The 27,524-nt window shown below is 38.9% G+C and overlaps 4 protein-coding genes across 6 annotated transcripts; 3 read left to right on the forward strand and 1 right to left on the reverse strand.

Annotated features, from left to right (window-relative positions):
• The first annotated feature begins 668 nt into the window (after positions 1-668).
• Positions 669-1,718, forward strand: LOC110042375 (uncharacterized). The gene has a single exon (XM_089291310.1). The coding sequence runs from the start codon at positions 951-953 to the stop codon at positions 1,701-1,703; it is 753 nt and encodes a 250-aa protein (XP_089147436.1). The 5' UTR covers positions 669-950; the 3' UTR covers positions 1,704-1,718.
• Positions 1,719-3,318: 1,600 nt separating this feature from the next.
• Positions 3,319-27,501, reverse strand: LOC110042377 (uncharacterized). Of its 3 annotated transcripts, none has more exons than XM_089291307.1 (25): positions 27,139-27,501; positions 26,926-26,979; positions 25,429-25,578; positions 24,826-25,019; positions 23,805-23,926; positions 23,038-23,280; positions 22,466-22,554; positions 21,381-21,430; positions 21,030-21,119; positions 20,293-20,447; positions 14,342-14,376; positions 13,169-13,279; positions 12,058-12,098; positions 11,847-11,941; positions 10,916-11,235; positions 10,428-10,668; positions 9,960-10,024; positions 9,070-9,146; positions 8,382-8,447; positions 7,844-7,940; positions 7,068-7,110; positions 6,384-6,463; positions 6,116-6,193; positions 5,366-5,443; positions 3,319-4,617 (listed from the first exon to the last, which is right to left on the reverse strand). In XM_089291307.1, exons 1-25 carry the CDS (start codon positions 27,220-27,222, stop codon positions 4,510-4,512), a joined length of 2,766 nt encoding a protein of 921 aa, XP_089147433.1. In that variant the 5' UTR covers positions 27,223-27,501; the 3' UTR covers positions 3,319-4,509. The 3 variants fall into 3 exon arrangements, with proteins under 3 accessions (XP_089147433.1, XP_089147434.1, XP_089147435.1); XM_089291308.1 differs by having other exon boundaries at positions 10,617-10,668; positions 27,139-27,497; XM_089291309.1 differs by having other exon boundaries at positions 10,617-10,668; positions 22,466-22,536; positions 27,139-27,495.
• Positions 14,572-15,501, forward strand: LOC110042490 (putative thiopurine S-methyltransferase). The gene has a single exon (XM_089291311.1). It carries the CDS (start codon positions 14,589-14,591, stop codon positions 15,300-15,302), a length of 714 nt encoding a protein of 237 aa, XP_089147437.1. The 5' UTR covers positions 14,572-14,588; the 3' UTR covers positions 15,303-15,501.
• On the forward strand, positions 16,226-18,679 carry LOC149109969 (putative thiopurine S-methyltransferase). Its single transcript, XM_089291312.1, has one exon. The coding sequence runs from the start codon at positions 16,320-16,322 to the stop codon at positions 17,007-17,009; it is 690 nt and encodes a 229-aa protein (XP_089147438.1). The 5' UTR covers positions 16,226-16,319; the 3' UTR covers positions 17,010-18,679.
• Positions 27,502-27,524: the final 23 nt, after the last annotated feature.

The raw sequence follows: 27,524 nt of genomic DNA on the forward strand, positions 1-27,524 counted from the left end.
TATATTATTTCCAGCATCGACTTTTGTTCGCTTTATTTCACGCCCGCAATAAACACAGTTCATGACATGTTGATCATATTAAGGTCAGACCAAATGTAAGGAAACTATTTTCAACACATTGTTATTAGTCGATCTCAAATTATTTCGAGGTTTCTGAATTTATAGCAACAAAGGAACAATGGTTTAGCTCCAATTAATTTAGAACACCAACTACTGTATTTTTTTTATTATCTTGGCGGTATAACTGACAGGTGTGCCTTGTAGGGGTCCTTCGTAATGGACTTATCTCTGATCGAGTCGTTTGGATACAGGCTGATATGTAAACTCAGCACGAAAACACCTTTCCTCTCCCCGTAACGCGCACAAAGCTAGGTAGCTCTAGATGACTGCCACGTTAATATTTCAAAAAGCTTTGTTTGTTGGAAAAATTAAAACGAGAGTTCTTTATTGGAGATTAGTTTCGTCTTACTTCGCTTGTTGTCACAAGTTTGGAGCACCTTTTTTGCGGTCAAACTTGAATAAAATTGGCAGCGACAGATCATCTCATTATATAAACTCTTAAATCACTGATAGAGATCGTAGGTAAAAACTTTCACTTCAAATAAACTTGGAGTGCATTCTAATTTTACCTCTAACTCACTTAGCTTTTCAGAGGCAGTTATAACAAGACGAGAACAAACTGAAACACGCTGTCAAAACCCTGTGAACACTACGTGTTCCTACGCAATTCTTAAGCCTCCACAATGAAAACTGTTTTAGTTCTCTCGAACAAAGGACATTCACAAAAACAAAAAATAGACTGCCTATCTAAATAATAGCACAATGATTTATTTCTAATTACGGGCCACTAAGAACTTTGGTGTATAGTCGGTACATTTGTTCGTACAGGCGGCTTATTGCCACTTGAGCATTTGGGGCTTGCATAGTTGGTTGAACAGACGTGAGAAAAAATGGAAGAGGCGTCCAAAAACTCTTCGCTTACTTTTAAACAGAGAAATTGTGCTCAAAGAAACTCGCTTCTGCGTCATATGAGCCAAAAGATAAATGCTTCTATACAAAGCCAACACAATCAGTTTGAAAGAAGCATGGATTTTGAAGCTAAAAAGTTACGGAAAAAGCTCACACTAATGATACCAAATACAGTGAACAATGCAAGAACTCAGACCGGTTGGAAGGAGGAAAATTGCGAAGAGAATGGTCAAAATAAACTTAAGTTACCGGTAATAAAAAAAGAACCAAGCTCGGCGCCATGTTCTCCAACGCTGGTTCAACGAAAATCGCATTTCACTTGGAACAACCTCAACATGTTGCCTCCAAGTCCAAGCCCGTTGATGCTTCGACGAGCGTCATATAACGACATTAGTGACTCGCCAAGAAGTTCACCGGTCATGACGCGTAAGGTAAGTCGGTCCCTTTCATATCGAGATCGCCTGCGTCCTGCATTGATACCGTTGTCACCTCCTCCGCCTACGACAGAAGATGTTAATGGCAGGACTTCGCCATCTTTGGTACCAAGAAACCTCAAGTTAAGGGAACAGGCTCGACGAGAAGGCCTTCACAAAGCGGAGCAAACCGAGATTGAATCGCCACAAAGTCCAACGCTAGAAGATCAGTTTAACTCTCTTGGAACTTGTCGGTATCTCCGGCGAGCTACAATAGAAATTGTGGAAACCCTGGCTGATGAAGAAAAGCATGGCACATAAAAGTAACTAGAAAAATGAGCGTCCTTTCCGATTGCAGTGACAGAAGAGAAAATTTATTTTTCCTATGAGCAGGTGGTAGTAGCACTTTGGTATCGCGCCAGGGGTTAGCAGGGACATAGACGACCAATATTTTCATTTGCTACGTTTCTATTGTTTTGGTATTTCAGAGAGGTCTTTTAATCGTGGGCAGAACACTCGAGAAAGAGCGTCATGACGACAGCAGGTTTATATCGAGAAATAAATCTGAGCAGCTTTTAATTCTGGTGCTTGCTGATCGTCAAACGCGTCAACTGATTTCAGCAATGATCACGTTTTATGTTAAATCTGGCTTTGCACAGGGTGCGTGTACATATTATTGCAATTACAATTGCAATTGCGTTTGCCCGGCTGTAAACTGTGTTTATGTACAAATTTTAGAATCGATTAACTATATCTTTCAATTGTGAAAATGAACCAAAACAACCGTAAACTCTTCACCCAGCACAAAAGAGTAACAAGGGCGTTTTAATTTAGATTGTTCAAAACTTAACTTAGCCGTTTAATTAGCCGCCATTCGCATAAATAAGCCAAAATTAATTACGTGCTCAATTATATTATCATTTAAATACCAAAACATCAAAGCAGATACTGCGTTAAATTCCTTCTACTTCTATGACTGACTACCAAAACAATTGCACGCTGCTGTACAAAGCAATATAAATTACTAAAATGCATGGACTTATTTAATTATTCAAGTTTTCATGACATCAGGGGGCGAGCTAAAGACGCCAAACTCTAATTTCTGTTGTTTAGATACATCCATTTATGGATTAAAATATAATAAAATATTTGACTCATTGTTTGGATTGTACATCTCCTTTTCGAATTATTCAAGCATGTAATTACCTTTAAAGCTCTCTGTTGTCTTACACAATCAGAACCTGTAGGTAAAAAACCCCTAGACGGTTCGGAAGTGCGTCAAGACGTTGCTAGCTCCAAAGAACTCGGAGACTCAAAATTACAACGCATTATCAATCACTGCTTTTGTTGTTTAAATCAAGTTGTTTTAATGCTAACTAGTTTGCATTTACATTAGAAAAAACAGAGGCTTGTATCAAAGCAAGGTCACCTTCAGCCTCGCTTGCATTCACAGGCCAGGTAACTGAGCACACAACCGTCTGTAAAATGGCCTTTTCTCTATTTCCAATATTGCCCATGATTCGCTTAGTTTGGCTTAAAATATTGTTGTGAAATGCTCTTAGGATTTCTCCATATTCCCAAGTGCATTTCACAACAATAATTTATGTAACATTTGGGGAGCAGACAGAGTGAATTATGGGTAATTAGAAAATAGAGAATTGCGCGCGCCATGGAAAAACCTATACCGCTAATCAACCTCGTTCCCAGGCTCTCTCTCCTTTGCCTTCCTTGTATGAGGAGAGAGGAAAGAAGAGAGAGTCTGGGATCGAGGTTGCCCGCTTAGACGAAAATGATGTTCAACGTAAAATAAAGTTGTTAAAAGAAAGGAAAACAAACTTGGCTGGAAGAATGTCTTTTATGCAATTTGTTTAGCTTACTATTGGAGCCGACGCTTCCTCGTGAAATCTCGATTAAAAGTAAGACACTTGCAAGCAGATATTGCCATAGGTATTTTATTCACTTTCTGTTAACTGGTATATTTTTTGCCATTAATTTTAATTACTGATTGTCTGCTGGTAGAAAGCAATGTAAATAAGGGATAACATAACATTTTAGTAGCTCGTCTAGAATAAAAGAACTGAAGATTTCAGGAAAAAGAGATAAATGCGTACAATTTTTAAGATTTCGTTTAATTTGGAAAAGAAATCTGAAACAGTTATAGCTGAATAAGTTAATCCATTACAATAACATTTTCAATTAATAAAACGTAAAATTGCTATCACTGGCTAGGCTTCACAATAGAGACAGATAACTTGCCTCATATGATTGTCCATCTTAAAAGCCAGACTCGCCTAACATCAAAACGGAATGAATACAACTTTGGACGATATTTATCGCAATAATCCGTCCGAGGATAAGGAGAAGTATACGGACATCATCAGTTTTTTCATATCAGACAAGTTATGCGTCTAACACTGTGATAATTGTGTGGCTTTTTGACGTGTTATCATCAGTTTGTGACAAGTAAGGCTATCCTTTTCGACTGTGAAAACTGCCATTAACATTTCCCGGTGATTTTATTTAACTAAATTCTTATTACTTTTAGCATTTTTTAGAACATCGTGTAACGGATAGAGAGCTTTGCACCAATAAAAAATGTATTTTTTACTTCAATTGGCAACTAATGCGTTGACTGGGTGATTCCCTTTTGAACAGAGAAAACAAAAATATATTTTTTTATATATTTATCGTGGTCACATTAGTCACATTGACTAACCCTAATTTAACGGAAACAATGTTGCTACAACAGAAACTCTGCCCAAACAGAAACGGTTTTAGATCGAACTCTCACTTGTGAGAATCAGTTGCGCCCGCCATGTGGTCAGCTAGATTGCTAAGTAGCATGGCATATGAGGTATCCTCATGAGGACAACGAGCCGACGTGACGTCACGTCGGGATTACACGTGCTATTAAACTCGGAAACTCCTCGGCACCAAATCAGTTACCTCCGTTGTTTCATTGATCAAAATAAGAACTTGGAACATTTCCGGTATCTCAACGAATTTTAGCGAAACAGTACTTGTATATCGAATGTATTTAATACTAAACACCTCAATTTATCAGTCATTCTTTGCTCGAAGTGAAATTTTAGGAATTTTAGCCCAAGTTATTCTTGTCTAAACTGGTTCATTTTTCCATTTTCTCTAAGTATTCCCTGAGGTAGGCAATACACAGTGGTTGGCGACGGGCGACCAGATTCAAAAGCCTGGCAGGAACAGCACCTCCAAAGTCAACCTACAGAGAAAGATAGGTAAAGGTAAAGTCTGCTTACGAACCAAGTGGCCCCGCATCAGGCCAGCGCTTATCTCCAGTTTCCGCAGCATGCATGAAGCGTCTAGAAGTATTTCTACTCCCCCCTAGATGGGGTGCTAGTCCATCGCAGGGTTACTCACAGCATTAAATTCGCCGCTAGCCATTTTAACACCTAGGCGGAGAGAGGTACTGTGAAGGTACAGAGACTTGCCCAAGAGCACAACACAGTGTCCCCGGCCAGGACTCGAACCCGGACCGCTCGATCCGAAGTCGAACGCACTAAGCATGAAGCCACCGAGAGAGGGAACGTGAACAAAACTAAGATCAACCACAAGAAACAAGCATGCAGATGAAACATGAGAAAACAGTCATTTTAAAAGGACGGGAGTTTCTATAAAAGATTAGCCTAGTTAGTATTTTTCAGTGATAAGAGAACATGAAATGCTTATTATCATGATTTTCTTGCCCAGAATAGGACTAAAGTTTTCCACGCATTTCTGTCTCAATTTGCAATTTCATAACTTATCTGATCAATGGTTTGATTAAATTAACTTTCGTTCAGTAAATGCATGTTTAAAAAAGTTCGAGTTCTACTACTCGGATGCATTGAAAATGAAACGGTTAACCCTTTTAAACTAAGTCCCACGTATGTTTCACGGCAACTAAATAATCGAACTTTTCCACAATCTCACCAATAACATTTTACCGTAACATTTTAACGCTTTATCACCTGTGACAGATACGACACCATAGAATACAGCTGTCCATTTTGTAGCACGGGCTCAATTATCCAGCCACTCGAGTGAATCTGGGAAGAAATGGATGCGGATTAATAATTGCACGGGTTAACCACACATATCAAAAGTGCCGAAACATTTATGACGTTTGCCTTCCGGTTCCCTGTAAAAAACGGTAACCCGAGACAAATCCCTGTTGTTCAAGAGCAAAATGGCGCCCACACTCGCGAGCAGTCGGCAGCACGACGATGTTTCGTGAAAGAATCGGCTCAGGCTCGGGAATGATATCAATCCCGCCTCGTTTCTTTGTTTGCAATGTTTGTGTCATTAACATATTACGCGATACCGTTTCTGATGGAGCTACAAAAACATTAGTTCTGAACACTGAAAGGGTACAGCGCGGTTAACTGTCCCAAGGAATTTGAGCCCGATGTATTGAATGCATTTTGTGCGACGCGGCTTCAAAATCTCAAAATTTTACAAAGAAAGTATGAACTCATTAGCGCTTTTGCCACCCAGAAATTTAGCAGTTTTTGAAAGCCAATTTCTCCTTGAATATTACACCAAAAGAGCCAAACTTCTCACGAATTACTAAGTTCTTCAAGCCCGTTAAATGTTGGTAGTCAATTCTTGTCTAGCGTCATGCCTTCTCTGCGCAAAGCCGTTTGTTAATGAGGAAAAATGTAACCAAAGATGTCAGCAAAGATTCGCCTATAAAAACAATCTAAAAAAAATTGTCTTACCGTTCCTCTGATTATTTCCTTGGTAGGTGGTAACTCCGGCATATCAACTGACGTGGCAGCTAAAACATATCTCTCAGGCTACGAAAGAATATAATTATCAACTTCGGTTAAAATTTTTTTTTTTCATTATTCATTGCTTCTCCCTAATTGGGGAAAACTACAGGCCCCAGTTGTTCGAAGGCTGGATAACGCTATCCACCGGATAAATCACTAACCAGTGGATAAGGATCAACAACACAAATCACGCTAATCACCACTGTAAACTCACCTCCACACGCTCTGCAGCCAGCACAACAAAATCGCGCGACTGTTTCACGAAGCACTGCGTTGTTTCGTGATGTAGATAAACTGTAAAGACAAAAAAAAGGCATTAAATCTACTGGAAGAAAACAGTGAAAATCAATACTGCTTTTTCGCGTAAAAGCGACTTTCCCAGCGTTTATCTAATACGTGACTGAAAACAAAAACCCGACACACAAATCTCACGAGAACTCTGAATTGCATTTAAAACTTGAAGGAATTCAGATCATCTTTTCATTCACCTTGAATTTACTTACAGCTCAGCAATGTAATTTGAAATGTTTTAAGTCGCTACAAAATCACTTTTGCAGAAATATGATCAAACTTCTCCTTACACGTTAACGCTCCTTATGCGCGGAAATTCAGAACCGAGTGAAGCCACAACCTTTAGTCGGCGCACACGGCGCACACTAAGAACACGTTCATTCGCTGTTCCTGCGCACACACACTCACTAACGTCCCGGATGTACATGTGCTCGCCGTCCTAATACGTAAGAGCCAATCAGAAATATGAGTATCTGCAACGTCATCAGTATTGAATTTGTCGGGTCCAGTCTCTCACAAGAATTGAGCCAGAGAAGAGAATGACGTCTATTACCCAGAATGTTTCCCAATTCCTGACTTAAGTTACAAACTAACGTAACCCACTTACTTATTTTTGTTTGATCATCGACTTGTCTCACCAACTTGGTTTTCTTGAACATGAAAGTAAAACACAGGCATCAGCAAGAATTTAAACAGGCAAACCAAAAAGCAAATCCTGGCTAACAGTACGGAACACAACTGCCGTTTACGACGGATCGTCGCCGAAGTTTTTGAAAAGAAGTTTATAATTAGCGTTTTTCGCTTATAAAAGAAAAGGAACTTCCAAAAGAGAAGCAATTTGCTGTGAATAAATTATGTTCATTCTAGTCTGTCCAGAGACTTTTTTTTTGCTATGAGTTATTTTTGTTCAAGGGCGTGAGCGCTGAAAGCTGAAAAAAAATTTTGTCTACTTTTGTCTTTCCCAAGGACCACCAACTGGCGTCCGAGCTTTTTCAAATCCCCTGCAGCATAGTTCATGGAGGGAAATGGTTATGAAACCTGGCAAAATTCTTTGTTGTAAGTTTTTGTTGGCTATTTTTAGAGCTGACCCTGCACAAAACCTGGCAAAATACAAAAGGTGGTTATGTGTACTCATACATATAGCCAATAGAAGCACTGCCATTATGTAATGTACGCACAGTCAATGAGCACAAAACAAAAGATGTGCAGGGTCAAGGACCTTTCAACATGAATCTTAGCCTGTTTGTTGGCATCTTTGATGTTTACCGGCCTTCCTAACCATTTCCCTCTATTAACTATGCCTGCAGTTATACTTTTGCTCGCGATGTCGACAACTCCAGACAATATAGAGGCTCTGTGGACAGAGTGTTTTCATTCATTCACCTTTAGCATTTTGTCATACACGTGACGGGTCATGTGATTTCGGACAGCTTGCCACACTGTTGGCGGTTTTGCTTTGATCATTCCTTTACCTAAGAAACTGAAAGGAAGACGAAATTGACTCCACTACATCATGTATCTCCGAGAACAAATTGTCTATGATCTGTGTACAACTAAGCTCTTCAAATACATGTACTCATTGACTAAGCACGTACTGAGAAAATATGGGAGGGTTGACATCATCTGGTTGTCAAACGAGCGAATAACCATCTCTGAACGACTCCCATGACAGTTTTAGAACGCAAAAATACTTTAGCGTGCGAGCGTGACATGCGAGCGTTGTCGATCAACGAAACTGAGTATTGTGTTTTTGGTACATGGCTCAACAGAGACTAGAATAATGATGACACGCAGAGCAAAAAAAAAAAAAGTGGAAAACGATCTCTAGGAGGTTTAACCCTCTTCCTTCCTGGCAAGCGAAAAAGAGACTATTCCATTCATAGGTTGTCACGTCAAAAAGAGAATAAAAATAGCACTGAACCTGTTTATTTTCTCTCCTGGATTGATCTTCCTTAATATGACGACGTCTTTTTCAATGCTCTGATAACTACAAAGGAAAGGAAAACAGGAGAGTAAGGATAACACACAGGTATTGAACACGGCAGACTTGGGGGAAAAAAACGAGAGATAGGCTGAACGCCGAGCTATGAAATAAAACAGATAACTACAAAGATACATAAATAAATACATAAATACATAAACAAACAAACAAACAAACAAACAAACAAACAAATAAATAAATAAAACCTCAACTAAAGAATTATGGTAAATATGCACCTCAAAAAAATAAATTCAGCACAGATATGTTCATCAGTTTTTCAGACATCTGTTGACATGAAATATTGAAGCTAGGTAGTTTTCGCAGCATCTTTCGCTACGTAATCAATTTTTTTCTACGACTTTGTAACCCCGCGGGTAACCAAACACCCTTATTATCCAACTTTCCCGATATTTGTATGTAGAAGACCGGTTTAACAGGATATATATAGTCCTCTTATTCTTTCCGGGCTGACCGCGCGAAAGCGTCAAACTTGATTCAAAGTCAGGATCTGGGAAGAGAATTAGTTGCACGGGCTTGAAGAAAAAAAACAAAACACAACAATACTAAGCACCCTTTTCGATATCTGTCAGTAAACTGCATCATTTTGGTAACAGTGTAAACAATTTACCTCCACTCTCGCTCTCTAGAAACCATTTCACTCAATTCCTCGGACATGGATATCTCCACTTTAGAAGCCAATAACACCTGAAAAAATGTCATGATCAACTCTTTGTTTCTCTTAACAACGCCAACACGTTATCAAACAAACATATCAGTAGTGAGAGTATGGAAAACCATTACCTGGGAGAAGAAGAAATTCTTAAACCTAATACTAAACCATGGCATGTTACCCAGCAATCTTTTTGACGAGAGCTGCTGTCTACAGAACATACTTCCGGAAGATGAAAATTTGACCGCCGAGAGAATGTGTACCTTCGGTTCTCAGCTACCAACACCATTTCTCCCCCATTCTTCCCCGCAAGACACACAAAACAAGGAAGGCATAAGAGGAGACAGACGTCTGAGACCGACTCAAGAAGAGACAGACGCCGGAGGAATTTGAAAACGGAGTTTTCACTCTGAAAAAGCATCAAATGTTTTTCGTCCACACTATGCTGGAGGAATCTGAAAACGCTAAAATAACCCGTCAAAATGGATTTGTGTTTGAGGAAAACTCGGGCACGGGAATATCAAGGTTATTGTAACGTTATCTTTTTCGAAAAGCTTGGTTTTTAAAATGTTTTCCGTCCACACTAAAACGCAGAGCCGGCGTTTTCAAATTCCTCCGGTTTGAAGACCGTTTTCGAAAAGCTCCATTTTCGTGACGGATAAAGTGTGGACGGTAGGCCTAACCGTAGAAATAAAGCTCCGTTTTCAAACTCCTCCGGCGTAGTGTGGACAGGGCCTGAGAGTTCAGTGGTAGCGTTAAACAGATTTATTTACTTCTGCTTTTTTATTCATTAAAATAAAAGCATAATCGTACAACTCCTCGCTATAACATATACTCTTATTATTTACCTCTCCTAACAGATTAGCGGCTGCTTGACTGCCGAGAGTTCGATAATCAATGTGATGTCTGTCCACTATCAAAACAAAACAAACAAACCAGAGTAAACAAAAATATTCATGTGCTACTTCTCGAAATCGGAAACATTCGGGTCGTTTTCGGAAAATCCCGAACATCTTCGTGGGCAATTGTTGGATCCTCTCGTAGATAACAGACAATAGACACCACAACCGCCTGTGACATCAATAACATTTTTGCTTTCAGAGCTCAGTAATTTGGCAGTAAAATGATTTATCGGAGTGATTGTTTATACACTCACGCTATGAACAGATTCTTTCTTTCTCAAAAATTTCCCGTAGCGTGTGAGTAAGGCGAAGTGATGAAAGTTTCAAGCAGTAAACAGAATGAGCCGCGACAATCTTGGCCCCACTCCATCTCGGTCTTACCGTTGATTTGAATGATATGATCGCGAGTAGTACCTCTTGAGGGTTCTTTTCCAAATTTCCGACGAGCACCCCTGTCCTCTTTATATGGGCGTCCCCCCGGGGTTTCGTTCACGTCACGCCGGAAAACAAATGAAAAAGGAGTCACTGCTCGTAATCTATTACCTCGTTTGACAACCGTTATAGAGAAACAAAAACATTTCAACCTTTCTGCCAAATTCTTACCAAGAGGAAGCTGCATGTTTTGTTCTGTGATCGGAAACATTTCCCCTGAGTCCTGCGGCAAGTTGGAAAAATACAAGAGTTGAACATGGAACTCTTAAAAAGACCCTACACAGAACTCTAGTACGTGATCTTATCAATCATGACAAAATTTCTACATAGCACGAGAACACAGAACGACAACAGTGTATTCACAAGTGAAAAGAAACGTGACAAAAGGAAGACTGCATTTGCGTTATGAGTCAAAAACATATCTTGCATCAAAACAGACATGGTAGCGGGATCACACTAGCATGTCTTACCGAAATGACACTCCTTTCCTCCATGTCAATACATGACTGTAAACTTTCACCGTTTTGTTTTTCCACTAAACTCCAGCCGTGTAGAGATCCCTTTTCCTCGCATTCAGCGGCGGCCCCCTCCCGCTGCGGGTTTCGAGTTTCCTTGACTTTCATAAGCTCCACCCATAAATCAGCGCCTTGTTTTTGGAGCTGTGTCATCCCGTCCACACTATCAGATTTCACATCTGCCTGGTAAAGCGCTTCTAACTTGTCGCGTAGGACCGCGACAGCCTGAGGCTGAGATGCCGTCACTCTATTCACAAGTCGAGCTGGGAGATTTCCTAATCGCAAACAACACACACCTCTTAACAACAACACCAACAACAACAACAACAACAACATAATAATAACAATAATAATAATAATATAATTATAATAATGTTAATTAATGTTATGATGATGATAGTAGTATTAGTATTAGTTGTAGTAACCATGATATCATGATTGGATACGGAAACATGTTTTACAGGTTTAACAGACATCAAATTATGTAAATATTATAGCATTTTGTAAAGCTTAGCTCTAGTCTTTGTCACGATAAACACTCCTCTTTCTTTATTAAAAAATCTTAAAAATAATAATAATAATAATAATAATAATAATAATCCATTCATCCACCCCCTCACCCCCATGGTTCTCACCCTTAACAAGTAAAACCTCGTCTGTCTTGCACTTTTGAAAAAAGGCTTTGACAGAAAACTGTTATTACCTGCAAGTGATAACTGACATGATATTTGCGCAGAAAAAATGCTGTGTACGTTTTTGCTAAGATCCCCTCTACCCTTGCTTGTCCTCCTTTTCAGTTCGGGTTAAGCCCTTGATTACACACCTATAGTAACCGCTTAACGTGCAAAACGCTTAAATACAACACGAAGGACTAAACTCAACCTACCTTTCAAATCAACGCGTGTAAGGTACGTAACAAGACAACGAGGAGGGTCCGAGCTCAGTTCCTTTACCACAAAACCTGCGATGATGACCTCACCCCTGAAACAACAAACAAAAATATTACTGATGAAGGCTGTGAGGCAAACACGCTTTACGAGTAACACCTACTCGACGCTGAAAATACTGAAACACAACAAGCCAAGTTTACTACAAACCTCACAAGTCCTCTCTTTTCAGGACAGTTCTCGTGCTCCACCTGCAAAACATGACAAAAAACGATTTATTTGCAGCAGTCGTTTCGTTTCGCCGCTGTCCGACTCCTTTGACTGTTGAGATGATACGAATCTATTTGAAACTTTCGGCGCCTTCATCATTTCCAAGGTATATGATCATGATATGCGCCCTGCCGTAAACTTCCGAAAGTAACGAACTCGTTACTTTTCGAATTAGCAGCCTTTGGGGCTCGCTACTTTTGGGGGTCATTACCTTCGGTGGGTCGTTACTTTCGGGGAGCAAAAAACGTCATATAAAGTTGCTGCGACTGTGCTCTTTTTACGACACAAAATACGGAAATTCGTAAAAAGAATGTTCTTAAAACTTGACGTGAAATTCTTCGTTCCAGTTTAAACTTATGCTGCTGCCAGATGCGAGGGGGAGGGGGGGGGGGGTGTGGCGCTCTTCGTCTTCATGTTGTCGACAGGAAAGCTAGTAGGTTCCCACCTCATGACGCACTACTATGTTAGTCTGCTGTATCCATGTCTCAGTGCGCTGGTCGAGTTTTCAATTGTAATTTTAAGAAACGTTCGCCTTTAAATACCCCCCTGTTAAAAATGACATGGACTTTTCAATTTCCTGTTAGTACGTTCCTGTCACTTGATAAAATTCTCCGGGTTTTGTTTCAAAACGGCGCAGCATAAACGGATGAAGCACGAAATGACTTTCCACTTTCGTGGCATAAGCGATACCTTCCCTTGTTTAATTATCAACTAGTACCGTACCTAACTTCCACTTGACCATTGATTGGACAAATAAACATCCTTTGAGCCTTGGTCTCACTATTTTTAGGGGGTGGGGTGGAGGTGGACTCGTTACTTTCAGGGGGTCGCTACTTTCGGGATTTACTACCGGCCACAATTGTTTGACGTTACTTTCGGGAGGTCGCTACTTTCGGGGAGTCGTTACTGTCGAAAGTTTACGGTATTACAACTGATCTAGTAGTTAGCCGGTTTAAAACCATTGCGACCTTTCGCAAACTGAGTAAAATTCCCAGAAAAGGAGTAGTAAAGGACTTCAGACACAATAAAGATTTCCAAACGCATTTCCTACCGCCTCAGAAGCCAAGCCGAAAACACCCTCAGCGAGCTCTCTGATAAGAATTGTCGAGCAGAAGTCACGACCGCTTGCTGGCCATACTGGCTTATATTCCATTCGGTTCACCTAATATAAACGAAAAAAAAATCTTGTCATGATGCTAAAACATTCGTGTCAGCATGTTATGTTAGGCACAAATAATTCCATACGATGCATAAAAACACTTAACAATTAGTTTAAAATGGCTGTGGTTTTTCTTGTATCCGCTCTCACGCAATGGAGGAGCGTTGTGTGACGAGCCAAATGCAAGCGACTGCATATCCCCACGCGCACGTAACCACATGATGTTAACCTGATGTCAGGATCCTAAACGATTGACTTTTATAGCTAGAGCCATTAAAAGGACTTCGCTCTTCAAAGGAGCTCAAATATACATTACACAAACGAAACGTCGTAAATAACAAAACTTATTGTATCTCCGAGTTAGTGCGCGCGTTGTGATTGGTCAATTTAGCAAGCCGTATTCTTCTGTACGGCCCGCTAAAATTTAAAGCTGTTTTTGTTGCCAAAATGTTTCGTGATTTATCGCCAAGTGTTCTTGACTTTTGTAACAAATAAAAGTTTAACACTTTCTTTTACTTCTGGAATTGTGTATTAAAACCTGCTAACGACTTAAGAATCACTGAAAAACGATTTCAAATTGACTCGTTTTGCTTTCGAGGTGCGTCAGAAATTTGAAACCGTTCTGCGTGAATAGAAATCGTTTCCGAACCCGTCAGAAACACAGTACAGATATAATACCGTAAATATCTTCCTAACCTCGTTTTCCGGTCCGTACTGTAAGTTACGGATCCTCGTTTATGCGCGCGAAATGGGAAAAACACTCGGTCTGCAACTTACAGTAGGAACCTCAAACTCGGTTAGTGAGAGGTATATACGGGTTTTTTAATTAGTAAAAAAATTAGAGTATCCTGGGTAGCAAGTGTTCCTTTGGAGCGAACGAGCAAAGTCTAGCCGCGCGAAAATTGGGACAAGAGCAAAAACTGATGGAGAGAGGGCTGAACCCGCCACTCCCGACTCCGTCAATTTTTTCCTCAGTTTCGCCCCTATTTTCGCGCGTCTAGACTTTGTTCGTTCGCTCGTTCCTAGGGAACGAATACTGCGCAACACTGCACTGAATAAGATTACCTTTGTAATAGGGTCATACTGCTCCACAACTTCACCTGTGAAATAAATTCCCAATTTATTAGAAGAAAACGCAGGTCAAAAATAAAAGCAATGACCCGTCCATTCAACCCAAAAATTCCAGAACTTTCAAAGTGAAAACTGAACACGAACTGAAAATTCAAACTTGTAAAAATGTGGACAGTTCGATACCAATTACTTGACGCACTTCTCTAATGCGCGGCTACCAAGCACTCTTCGAAGATAAAATATGGCCGAAGAAGAACCTGAACCGGCGAAAGCGGAGTATTGGACAGAGCGATGGAAGGAAGGTAAAATTGGCTGGCATAGAGAAGAAGTAAATGAATACCTCATCAAGTACGTGGATGAACTCACTGGTGGAAGGTCAAACCTACGAGTGTTCCTTCCCCTGTGCGGGAAGTCCGTCGATATGCTGTGGTTAGCTGATCAAGGGCACACTATTGTGGGAGTGGAGGTAGCTAAGCCAGCAGTTGAGAGTTTCTTCACTGAAAATAACCTGACTTTTACGGTGGAGTCAGTGAAAATGGCCGCAAGCGGCGAGCCAGCCAAAGTCTACAAGTGCAAAGAAAAGAAGATCACAATCTTTTGCTGTGATTTGTTCACCTTCGAGGAAGATGTCGGTGGGAAGTTTGACGCCATCTGGGATCGTGGTTCCTTATCTGCGATCGTACCTTCAGCTGGAGACCGAGGCAAACGATACACGAAGAAAATGCATTCGCTTCTCGCTTACGATGGAAACTATATGCTGGAAAGCCATTACTATGAGATTGACCGTGGAATTAGGCCGCCGGCTAGCATTTCCAATGAACTGAGGAATGAAATTTACGGGGAGGATTTTACCATCAAGGAACTGGATGTTGACAGACAAGGGGAAGATCCTAATAGATCTTTATCCTTTGCTCATGACCGCCACTACCATTTGTTTAAACGGAAGGAAAACTGACAAACCACTACCTTTAGTCTACTTGTAGGCAAGGTTAGGATGCCGGACGATTTGTTTTGTTTTCAGTTGGATTAGGATCGGAAGAACGTTGTTAAAACTAACTTGTTTGCAACAACTCTACACAATTTTTGCAATTTTTCCTGTGAAACAAAACTAAACGATACTGAAATGAAATAAATTACCACTTTTGTCATCAAAAGTACGAGCAAGATCGTAAATGGACACTAAATAAGGCTATAGTATGTGTCTCTCCAGGCTCGTTGCGATTAACGATCCAGGTTGTATAAGTGGCATTTTATGCACCTTTAGCACTCGTTTGTTATTGTCATTGTTGTTTTTGTTTAAAAAATTCTTACAGTATTGTTGAAATTATCATTTGCTAACGTTGTTCTAACAATGAGAGAGTGGACTGAGTTTTGGTGGGTCTCGACCTTAATCAAAAGTTTTGAAACACACGTAAGCAAAATTTGACTTTTCACTAATAATGTGCTATAAAACTAGCCTGAATATGGCTGATTATACAAAAATGCTCACTTTTGAACATTTTAAAACCTGGGAAAGTTTTTTTTCGTACACAATACCAATTCCTTGAAATCTTAGCGTGATAGCAGTCGTGATAGCGTGACATGATTACAAACGTGAGGGGAAGACTGCGTGACGAGCCCAAAGAGCTTCACGTGATCGGCGCGTAAATAGATTACGTCACATGCTATTCACATGACATTTTCTCAAACTTTCGTTGCCTTCATGTTGTTTTCACGTGGGTATTCTTTTCATCTTTACTGCTTTGAAAATTTGTTCATGATAAAATTTACATTTCCCATTATTAAACCGAGGCTTGGTGGTGATTTTTGCTGGTCTGATGTCATCACGTGGGGGAGGAAGATTGCGTGACGAGCCCAAAGAGCGTCCGCGTAGGAGGCCAGTTTCAATGCGCAAGCGCATTTCATTCACTACGACGGTAAAGCTGTCAAATCTCTCGTTGCGTAATTGAGAACTCGCTAGCACCCTGCGAAAATGGCTGGAAAACCTGAAACAGCGACAGCAGAATATTGGACGGACCGTTGGAAGGAAGGTAAAACTGGCTGGCATCGGGAGCAAGTACATAACATCCTCATCAAGTACGTGGACGAGCTCACTGGTGAAAGGTCAAACCTACGAGTGTTCCTTCCCCTGTGCGGGAAGTCCGTCGATATGCTGTGGTTAGCTGATCAAGGGCACACTGTTGTGGGGGTGGAGCTAGCTAAGCAAGCAATTGAGAGTTTCTTCACTGAAAATAATCTGACTTTTACGGTGGAGTCAGTGAAAATGGCCGCAAGCGGTGAGCCAGCCGAAGTTTACAATTGCAGAGAAAAGAAGATCACAATCTTTTGCTGTGATTTGTTCACCTTCGAGGAAGATGTCGGTGGGAAGTTTGACGCCATCTGGGATCGTGGTTCCTTGTCTGCGATCGTACCTTCAGTAAACGGCAAACGATACACGAAGAAAATGCATTCGCTTCTCGCTAACGATGGAAACTGTATACTGGAAACCCATTACTATGAAATTGAACGTGGTGAGCCACCGGCTAGCATTTCTGATGAGCTTAGGAATGAACTTTATGGGGAGGATTTTGACATCAAGGAGCTGGAGGTTAACAGAATTAAGAATGTCCCTGATGGAGAATTTTCCTTGCGCTACTATCTGGTCAAACCAAAGCCAAATTGATGGCGTGGGGTCGGGGGAGGGGGAGGAATACCGCTCATTTATGGGGCATTTGATCTTCCCGAAGGATTCTTGATCAAATCCCTACCCAAGGGCCTGGGGCCCGTGAAATTGGTCACATCAAATTAAATTGTCACACCAATAGACTCAGCGACAATGCCATAGTGCAGTGCCATGCTGCAGTTTATTTATTTTATAAAGAGACTTTATTGCCAAGTTTGTCCTGCAGTTTCCAGCTCCCTCCTGAGGCTTAACTACCTTATTACATGAAATTTTTGCGACACGTTAATTTCGCGAAATTCAAGTGACGCGAAAATTTAATGTCGCGAAATTAACATGACGCGAAAATTCCACTAGTTGCTTAAACCTTTCAATTGCTTCAACGTTCTTAGTAGATGCCTCCATTCTTACTGTCGCCTCTGGAAAAGAAGTGCTACCGCCTGTTGATCCGTATCAAGACATTTACGCAAACAATTAAACAGCATCAGTCGTGAAACTAAACGGCAACATTTTCCCTTTGGAGTCTGCAGAAAGGAATACTTAATGTATATGGATAATGAGGTCAATCGACCACTAAAAACGTGACTTGAATTCAAGCATGAACTACAAACCGTGCATTGCAGACACTATGGGAACATCTTTCTTGTTACTGTTTGTTGCAGCCGCATTTAATTGTTATTTTTTCCGTTTGTGCGTGCATTCTTTCGTGATCATCGCATTCTTTTCGTTTATCTCGCTTTCACGTTATCGATGTTCTGTTAGGTTTTTTTTCGCATAATTTTGCTTTGTTTCAGTCCCCTTTTGTATGCGTCTTTCTAGTTTATTTGTGCATTTTCTTCGCGACGCTACCGTCATCTCGTCTCGTTTACCGCCCTGCCGTTTTCCTTTTTTTACGTGTACCTTAGTTTCCTAGTCATACAACGTTTGGAAGTATCGTCTACCTTCGGCTCGTTATTTCTGTTTCTTTTATTGTATTCGTCTATAACTTGTACTTTATTTTGTTTGTAGCAACCGCTCCCTTTTCATCCCTTCTGTTCGCACTCGTTAAATTGTACATTTCGTCTTAACGGTTAAAGGCCAAGTAGCGTGTTGGACGTTGACTACAATACTGTTTACATAATCAGTTGCGTTTCTGTTTATTTGGACATTGTTGATTGAGTTGTTTGATCAAATTCAGGGTCATGTTAAATAACATTGACAAAGAAATAAAGCGTGTCTCACTCAAAAACGCGAAATTAAAGTGAGTCAAAATGAAAAATTTTCGCAAAATCGCGAAATTAAGGTGTCGCGAAATATGCGAACCTCAAAATCGCGAAATTAACGTGTCGCGAAAATTTCATGTAATAAGGTATATGTGTATTATTGATTCTGTTAATCACATTTTTTTTTTGTATGATGAGTTTCTTCAATTTCTTCTTGTAATATTCTTGTGCATTACTCTGAATTTGAAATTACATATTTTGATTTTTATACATGCAGTTTTTACATGCGTAAAAATCAAAATATATTATTAATCAGTAACCATATAATGGAATAGCACTGGAATGCCAGAAAGTAAATGTAATCACAAGTTTGATTAACTAGTATGACATATTACAAAAAGACATTAGTAGATGATATACAAGAAAGATTGTAGCAGAATTCAAATAAACTTTAGATTACTATTTGAGAAATGTGGTTTGTTTTGCTCATACCAGTAGGCCAATTCCTACTTACTCTTTTTATCGTTATTGTATATATTATTTTAGCTTTATGACAATTGTATTGTAAATTTCTGTTTCTCTTATTTAGATTTAGTAGTAGTAGGTCCACATCAGCTGCACAGTTGCTTATTTTAAACCTACTTATCAAATAAACATATGTATGCGTGTATGTATGCGTGTATGTATGTATGTACTTGTAGTCTCTATTTTTTTTTTTTTATTTCCTACAACTTAATTCTGACGCTTTTCCACCCACAACTGTAATTATTACTTGTTTGTTTTGCCAAGTCTGAAACAGGTTAAAAAAGCTAACAAATGAAATTGTTTACCATAAATCCTCTGTATGCCCTGGCGGAGGGGGAAGGGGGGAAGCGCTTATTTATTTGAAACTTGTTTCAGTTTGAGGGAGTGTTGGCTTAATAGACAAGGTGCTTGGTTGATTTAAAGCCAGATTCAGGTAGTTCATCAGTATAACACTCTTATTTTGTGAGTCTCTTTGATCAACAAAGTGTTTTCTATTCTTTTTGAGTACAAGTACCGACAATGTTTTTCCCCCATAGCTTGCAAATACTGTATGTTAATTTGTACATGGATTAGTACAGTATAAATGCATTGCCTGGAAAGTCTGACGTTTGTTGCTTAGGTTGTGGAAGAAAACAAGAAGGGGGGCTAATTTCTTGTTTCAAACAGACAGGACGGGCTTATTTCAGAGAGGGCTACTTGATAGAGTCTGGGCATCTTCGTATGAGCCCAGTTGACTGGGCTTGCCTTGTTACTGAGATCTCGCCTCTCTCCTGTTTTCGATGTGTTCATGTGAGGTGGGCCAGCTCAGTAACCAAGATCTTGGTACCAAGATCTTGGTGACTGGGATGAAAATTTTCCTATATGAAACCTCCAACCTGGGAGGAAACTTTTTGACTAAATGGCTTTGCCTTTGCAGCATAGCTGCAGCTGTCAAAATGGCATATTTTTGCGTTGTATGTATTCCACTTTGGAAGTATGCAAATTAGCTTTATCAGTAAAGTTTGAGGAGTCAACAAAGCTACAATAGTAACAGATGATACAACTTTATGTGGCACCTTATTGGTTTTGTTTCTTGAATTCCATCCTTGTCAACTAGGTAAAATCTCCCACATGAACAGACAACAAAATTCATCCTGATCACCAACTCAGCTAGTGTGGTTACTGAGCTCATACGAAGAGCCCTTACAACTTTGACTTTAATAATTTCAGTAAGATGAGGACGTCTGGTTTGTTTGACATATAAAATGTATTAGTTCCTTCACACTCTCCAAAATTAGTATATACCACACAAGTGAATAGTAATTTTTGCACAGGCTGATTGGCTAGCTCGGAGGTGATTAGCCAAGTACTATTCACCTCCAAGCATCGCACGGCGCACGAATTTTTTTGTCTGACCATTTGTCGGTATATTGTCACAAGTAAAGTTACTCTTTGGTCTGCTAGTTATTCAGCTTGTGTGGTATATACTAAAACAATGATTCACCTCAGTGTCAGTGAAAGTGGGGGATATTTACCTCCACTTCCGTGAATAATTGTTAATTATTCCTCTGGAAAAATACCTTTTAGAAAAAGATCATCCCATTCTCCTCTGCATTCCAGTGAGTTAATGTACGCCAAAACATAGTGAACTGGTACACACACTACTGATGTGCCTTTATAGCAATCCCACGGCCTCTCTCCTGCTCTTGCTGGTCGCTTTAGAATATCAACACCCCTGACGAAGCATCAACGATAAATAATATGATAAATAATATTGATTAAATAAAATATATGCACCATGCATCTTAACTACAAGCAAAAAATTATGATGCACACATTTAGAACATGAAAGCTTCTCCATGCAGTCAAGTTTACCAGTCAAGAAAGATTTCTCAAAAGCAAGTGTGGATAATGTGGTGACCTATTTGACTTATCAAAGCATTGGTCATCAGTTAATTTGTTAGTTTCTCTTTTTGTGTCTTCTGCAACCACAAAAATCAAAATTAATGGCACAATTAGACAGGCAATTAACAGGTGACATTGAGGCTCCTCTTCAAGTATATTAGTTTGCTTAAAACTTACATTTTTACTTGTAAACATTTGACAACTGTGTTACTCACCCTTAGGTAGTGAAAAAGACTAATATTAAAAAAACAAAAACAGTTTTGATTTTGAAAGGCATGTTTTGCCAGATCTTCTGTCTTTCAAAATCAAAACTGTTGATGTTTTTCTTACACTTATAATTTGACTACTACTGTCTGGACCTTTTCAAAAGGACTTACGTTTCACAACACTATCATCAATAACAGTGACTTACTTGATATTTCCAACAGTAATCCAGTTATCTGTCCCTTCTGTAGCCTCATATACCTCATTAAGTTTTTGAAGCAAATTCTCTGTACTTTGGCTGTAATTACACACGCAAGTTCATTTACCACCAACATAATATATATATTGTTAAATTTTGGCACTTCAAGGAAGGGAGCTTAAATATTAAATTCATATTTTATTATTGAAATTAAAGTTATGATGTTGGTATACATAGACTCGGTGTCACATAGCATTTCCTTTATAACAGCTGGCAACTCAGGTGCTCAGGCTACTTCATTCACATTTAAATGTCATTTTCAATTATACGAGTTATGTTTACTACATGCCGCCTAAGTACCTGCTTAAGAAGTCAGGAATGCAAGAGTCACTGGTAGTCCATTGGTTTCTCTGTATTTTATTGAGTGACAATGACAATAAATTAATCAATATGTTAAAACTGATTCAAATGCAATAGAAAATAATTAAAGGATTAAACACTGTATATCGTAATTGTGATTTTTAACTTCAGATAACAGAAAACACGTGAGATAACTGACAACTACACCAATAAATGTGTAAAATTCTTATGGCAAAATTCTACAGTTTTTAAAATGCTAAACAAACCTGTTTCAGCTAGGTTCTGGACTGAAAATTTTCAAAAACAATTATGTCTATTGATGATCCTTTTTTCAAAAGGACAAATAACAGTAGAAAATGTATTATTAACAGTATACTGGTGAAGTCCATGGTCAACCCCAAGATGTTTTTGGGCTAAAATGTGGGTTTCATCATTTCTCAATTAACCACTTCATAAAATTAATGGACTTGTCAGGTGAGTACAGTCATGTACATAGATGAAAAAACAATCTGCAAGGGTTTTCTTAACATTTTCAAGAGGAAGGCAACTGATTTTCACAGGCAGGCATCTTTCTTTTTTTTTTTGAGCTGAATTTCTACATTCTACAAGATGTAAAATCAGGCAGGCAAAACCTCAATGGTACCGTCGGATATGGCAAAGTGGAAATTATCAGGCATTTAAACTAAAAGCAACTTTTGAAAGGTTAAACTTCTCCCTGATAAGATGTTTGAAAGAGAAAATATTAAATACCAGTTCTCATGATAATATTACTACTATTACTAAATATTAAATACCAGTTCTCATATAAATATACTCTCAGAATTAACTTGTAAATATTTACATGCAGTGAAGCTTCCTGTAGCTAGTCCATTTAATTTCTTGAAAGTGTTTTTTTTTTTCTTTTTTTTTTTCCGCTCTTAGCTTGATTAGCCTTAGCTATTTCTAAGTGGCTGTGCTCTGTTTTTCATTGTTATTTTTTCACATTGCATGTATTTATTTTTATTGTAAAATTTTTCTGGGCACGAAATAAAGATTGTTGTTGTTGCTGTTGTTGTATAAGTTCATGTACTAATTTTAATTAATACCTTGTCTTTTTTCCTGGCCGTTTCTTTATGCTCTGTCATTTTTCCTGGTAAATCCACTTGGTCAATGTTACCTGATAGAATTAATTTTCCTGTGATATTACAGACAGCTATGAGGTATGTCATGAGCAACATATTATGTACAGTATAGACAAGACTTTTGCAACAACAGAAGAAAATACAGCAGTTGTTCATTTTTCAGGGGCAACAACAATGTAATAAATAAATAGTCATCCATAATAGTGAATAATCACCCTTCAAATTTTAACTGGAGTATAATGCTAACCAGACATGGGGTATTTTAAATGAAGCACAACACTTGGTGTCCTGTGAAGCATGAACAGCACTCCACGGTTAGGCTGAAAAGTGCTATGGTTAAGCCTGAATGGCACACCAGTTGGCCTGTTTATGGTTAGTTCTCAATAGTTATATTGGTAACACAATAAATGCATCGTCACAAGTGGAAGAGTTTCCGACTGTTACAAAAGGAGTATTCTAAAAAGGCTTTCCATCTACTGGACATCTAGACACAGAATTTAAATTATGATGTTTGGAAAAAAAAAAAAAACACTCACCTGACGGTATTGCAGAGTGAACTCTTAAATCCTTAACAAGATCATCACTTACAGATGATGAAAGAGTTGTGGAGCTGGCTTCTGAGCCAATAGACCTGGTAGGTGATTGGTCAGGTTTGTAGTGTGTGAAGAAATCTTGAAGACCTGCTACTCTAGATGTCGTTAACTGTGGTATTGATGCAAAACATTCTGATACAGGGGCTACAACCAAAGTTACTAAACTTTCAGTTTGTTCATCATCACCTGCAAACACATAGTTTTAATTATTTATCATCAGATGACTGGTAATAAAAAAGAAAAACATTACAAATATTTTGTTCATTATATTCTTATTACTTCTATGTCAGGGCTAACAACTAAAATTATATTATGAAAATTTACAAGTCATTTCAAACAAATAAGATTCAAATTCAAATTGTCAAAAGATATTTTTTACATAATGAACAGTCAGACTAAGGGGGTGCACCACTAAGGAATGGCGCAACTGAATGGTGAGGTAATCATCTCAGAGAGGGGGTGCACTCCCCCTGCATCCTCCCCCTAGATCCGTCCCTGGTTGTCGAAACTTCAGTCACCAACAACAGTTCTTTTCAGAACTATCCTCACCCGGACGATCACACTATACAAACTACTGGACCAGGTACTCCTGGGTTTAAACCATTTACTATGTTCTGTTATAATAATGATAGTGAGAATTATCATTGCCCAAGTTTGTGTTATCTGCCAAAGCTAATGATTAATTAAAAACAATGAAATAAATCTCCTACCATTGTCTATTGATGACACTAAAAAGCAGGACCATAAAGCTCCTTCTGCTGGAATAACTTGCTCAATGAATGAACTCATAAACCAGGCTTGGGATCCTGACTTTGTATCTATATCCCAGTGTCTGTGTTTTCAAATTTCAAGCAAACGATCAGTTATTACTCAATACAATACAATACAATACAATACAAATTTTATCGTCAACTCCCCATGGGGGCTTTTCAGAGATGAAGATAAAGATAATTAAAAAATACTCAAAGATTATCGATAAACAATTATCAAAAAACTATTTACATACAAAATTTATGACATTAAAAATTGATTTAAGAGGAAGCCTTTCATTTTAGATTTAAAAATGATGAGAGATTCACTTAATTTAAAATGGAGTTTTAAGGCATTCCACAAAGTTACAGTTCTGTAATAAAAAGATCTCTGTCCCCGACTTGGTTTTAAAAAGCGGTATATTATAAAGTTGGGTAGATGATCTGGTGACCACTAATGTTCCCTCTGGAGATAAAATCAAGAGCAACTCAAGAATGCAAAGCAATTATTCTGTTTTATTACCATTTGAAACTGTAACAAGAAGTATTAACTAATTAATACCTGATCCAGTTAATATGGACCCTTTTACTGATGTCATGTTTTTTCACATCTGATGATTTATCATGCCCAATTTAGAAAATATGCTAAGTTTCATAAACTGAATGCAAGGAAAACTCATGAAAATAAGGGACTCCAAAGTTGCCAGTTTTTGCAAAGAATGGATGCCAGGGGGTAAGGGTTGCCCCCTGGCATACATTTTGTCACATGCCCTCTTAACTCATGTCAAATCTCTACACAATTTAGGCCCACTCCTGCCTGGAATACCAGTCATCACTTGTAGAGCATAATTAACAATATTGAGACTTTGCAGTAAGGACTTCTACTCCATTTGATCAATCTTAGTAATCCTTCTTCCACTTGAGAGATGCCTGTCATCAACTCCCACAAAACTATCAAACAGTAACTTATTTAAGCACTTGCCTTGAATAAACTGCATTTATCTCTCCACCAAAACACTCACGTAAGTAGCAGACAGTCCTTGCTATGATACTTGTGTAGTTAAATGAGATTGAGATAACATCTTGAGTAGTTGCCATTGTAACTTTTGACACATCCTTTACTAGTGGATCCCACTCCAACAACAGACCAGGCTCTTTTAGGATATTTATAACTTCCTGTGCAAAGTAAATAATAAATATTATCAATTGGATTACTCAACCTTGTCTTCAATGAGGGAATAGTCAATGAGTTGTAGCTAAGTTGACTATATTTCATAGAAAACAAGAGTGAGTAGTCTATGGCAAACCTGAAGAAATGTCACTACAAAAGTAGCCAATCTCTTCACGAAATTCGGTTTGCAAGAGCCAAGAAAGTACTACTCAACATCATATTGATAAGTATAAACCTCATTTGCATTAATTTCAACACTCATTTACATCATTATACAACTACAGTTATACTTGACTACCTGTTTAATCAATAGACCTCATCAGTTGACAGCCATAGAATATAGCATATTTAATATTTTTAACAGAAGAACTGCATTATCATGATTATACTGATTATCATACAGTTGAATCTAACCCGCTGGGACGCTGGAATGATTCCAGAACATCCATAAATTATTGCTGGTACCCAGGGGGGTGCAGTGCTTCCCAAGTTCTTTTGCCATACTCGTAAGCCACTGTCGACTCTGTTGAGATGCCAGCCTTTGGAAGCAGTAGGTGGGACATGCTAAGAAACAGAAAACATTTGTTAACTTGTTGGCTGATCATGCATTTGAAAACCGACAACCTGACAGACCAATGGACCTTCTATCCACCCAACAGACCAGTTACCAAATGGGCCAATAGACCAGCTGACTGACTCACTGACAATAAATAATAGCCCGATTTTACACCTATTCTAAGGATCAGATGGCCTGCATACGTGAGCAATCAGAGAATCATCAAAATGACACATATCAACAGAATCGGAGATGAGATAAGAAGATGGTGTTGGACTTGGATTGGACATAAACTGTGTGGCGAAAGGTCCAGTGACTGCATGGTGGAGTTAAGGTCAAGACCAGAAGATAGAAGTGCAGTAGGAAGACCTAGAAAGACCTGGAGGAGGACAGTAGAGGAAGAGAGATGGCAGGAAGGATAGAATGACAGGAACACGATGAGAGTGGTAGCCAGGGATAGGGGACAGTGAAATCAGAAAGTTGTGGCCTTATGCGCCTACTGGTACAAAGAGCAGTGATGATGACAATGATGATGATGATGATGATGACAATGATGATGATGATGATGATGACAATGATGATGATGATGATGTAATTTTCCTTTCCTTATACAGACGAATCTATCCTTTGCCATTTTCACGAACTGTTGCACAAACAACAGTGAAATAGCAGAAAATGACATAATCACTAAAAAATGAGAGAATCATCAAGCAGACAATGACATAATCACTACATCCTCACTAGTGAGAATGTGGAAAATGCCCCACTCTGGTCCCAAATGAAGTTTCCTCTGAATTTTACTGGTGGTGTATTTTCCTGTAAAATTCTCATATCTTAAGGCATATAATATAATAAGAGTATACATTGTGAGTGAGCCATGGCATGCTACATACAATAACTGGAGTGATGGGTTCTTAATAATTACACGCAAAGGACACTGGCATTTTCTGTAGAATATAAAACTGTTCAGTGAGTACTTGACATGTGAAATTCAAGGTCAAAATTTTGCTTATTTCAGTTCTCGTTGACATCAGCTGTGCTGAATGCAATTAATATTTAAATATTCACATAACAAGGTTTCTTTGACACAAGCACTTCTTCTACATAAACACCAATTAAGAATAATTAGTTGAAAAAAACCCTATAAACTATTCCCGTTAAAATGGTTCGTTATAGCAATAACACGGCTTTGTCACCAAAATTATTAAGCAAAGAATGGGAAAATTTATACACAATCAATTAAGCTTACAATCGATCACAAATGGTTACCGAGCTTACAAATTAAGCTTTTAATCCTGTAAACAGTCAGGATGGATGGCAAAGTGGTAACAAAACATTTAAATCAAAGCACCTACCTTCTTTATGAATTTTACTTTATCCTGTGCAGATATTGAATCTTGAAGATTTCCCTGCGAAGTAATATTAAAGGATCAAAGCAGGCGAAAGTTGGTCACTACAAATTCTATAGAAATAATATGGGTTGCATGCTCAACTCAGCTGATCGTGTAATCTTTGATCGGCGAAAAAGTTGCCTCGAAATACAGTGCATGTGGTTTGAATTGACTCACCTTTCGAAAGAACAGCGCATAGGTGAAAAATGCAACTACTGCACTTATCAAGAAGACATAAAAAAGCCACAAAAGGGAGAACATTGCCTGTCCACGCGCTGAATTCCTTCGCACCTCCTTCGTCTTTGAGATGGATGTCAGTGTGAGCTGAATGTTTGTCGACGGTCAGAGTTCGAAGGCTGATTGTGAGCCCACGAACATTTACTATGGTGAGGTTCACAAGCACTTCCGGAGACTTCCGGAAGTTCGGAATAGTTTTTCTCTCCGAGCCCGAGAATTCAGTTCTGAACCTTTCAAAAGCAGTCGAGACTCCGAGACGACGTTGCAAAAACAACTCGTGATGGTGACACAGATGTAACTTTAACTTTGCGAGACGTGTAATTGTT

This window comes from Orbicella faveolata, unplaced genomic scaffold (genome assembly GCF_042242905.1).
Source record: "Orbicella faveolata isolate gen_17 unplaced genomic scaffold, um_ofav_v1 contig_24, whole genome shotgun sequence".
Lineage (NCBI taxonomy): Eukaryota > Metazoa > Cnidaria > Anthozoa > Scleractinia > Merulinidae > Orbicella > Orbicella faveolata.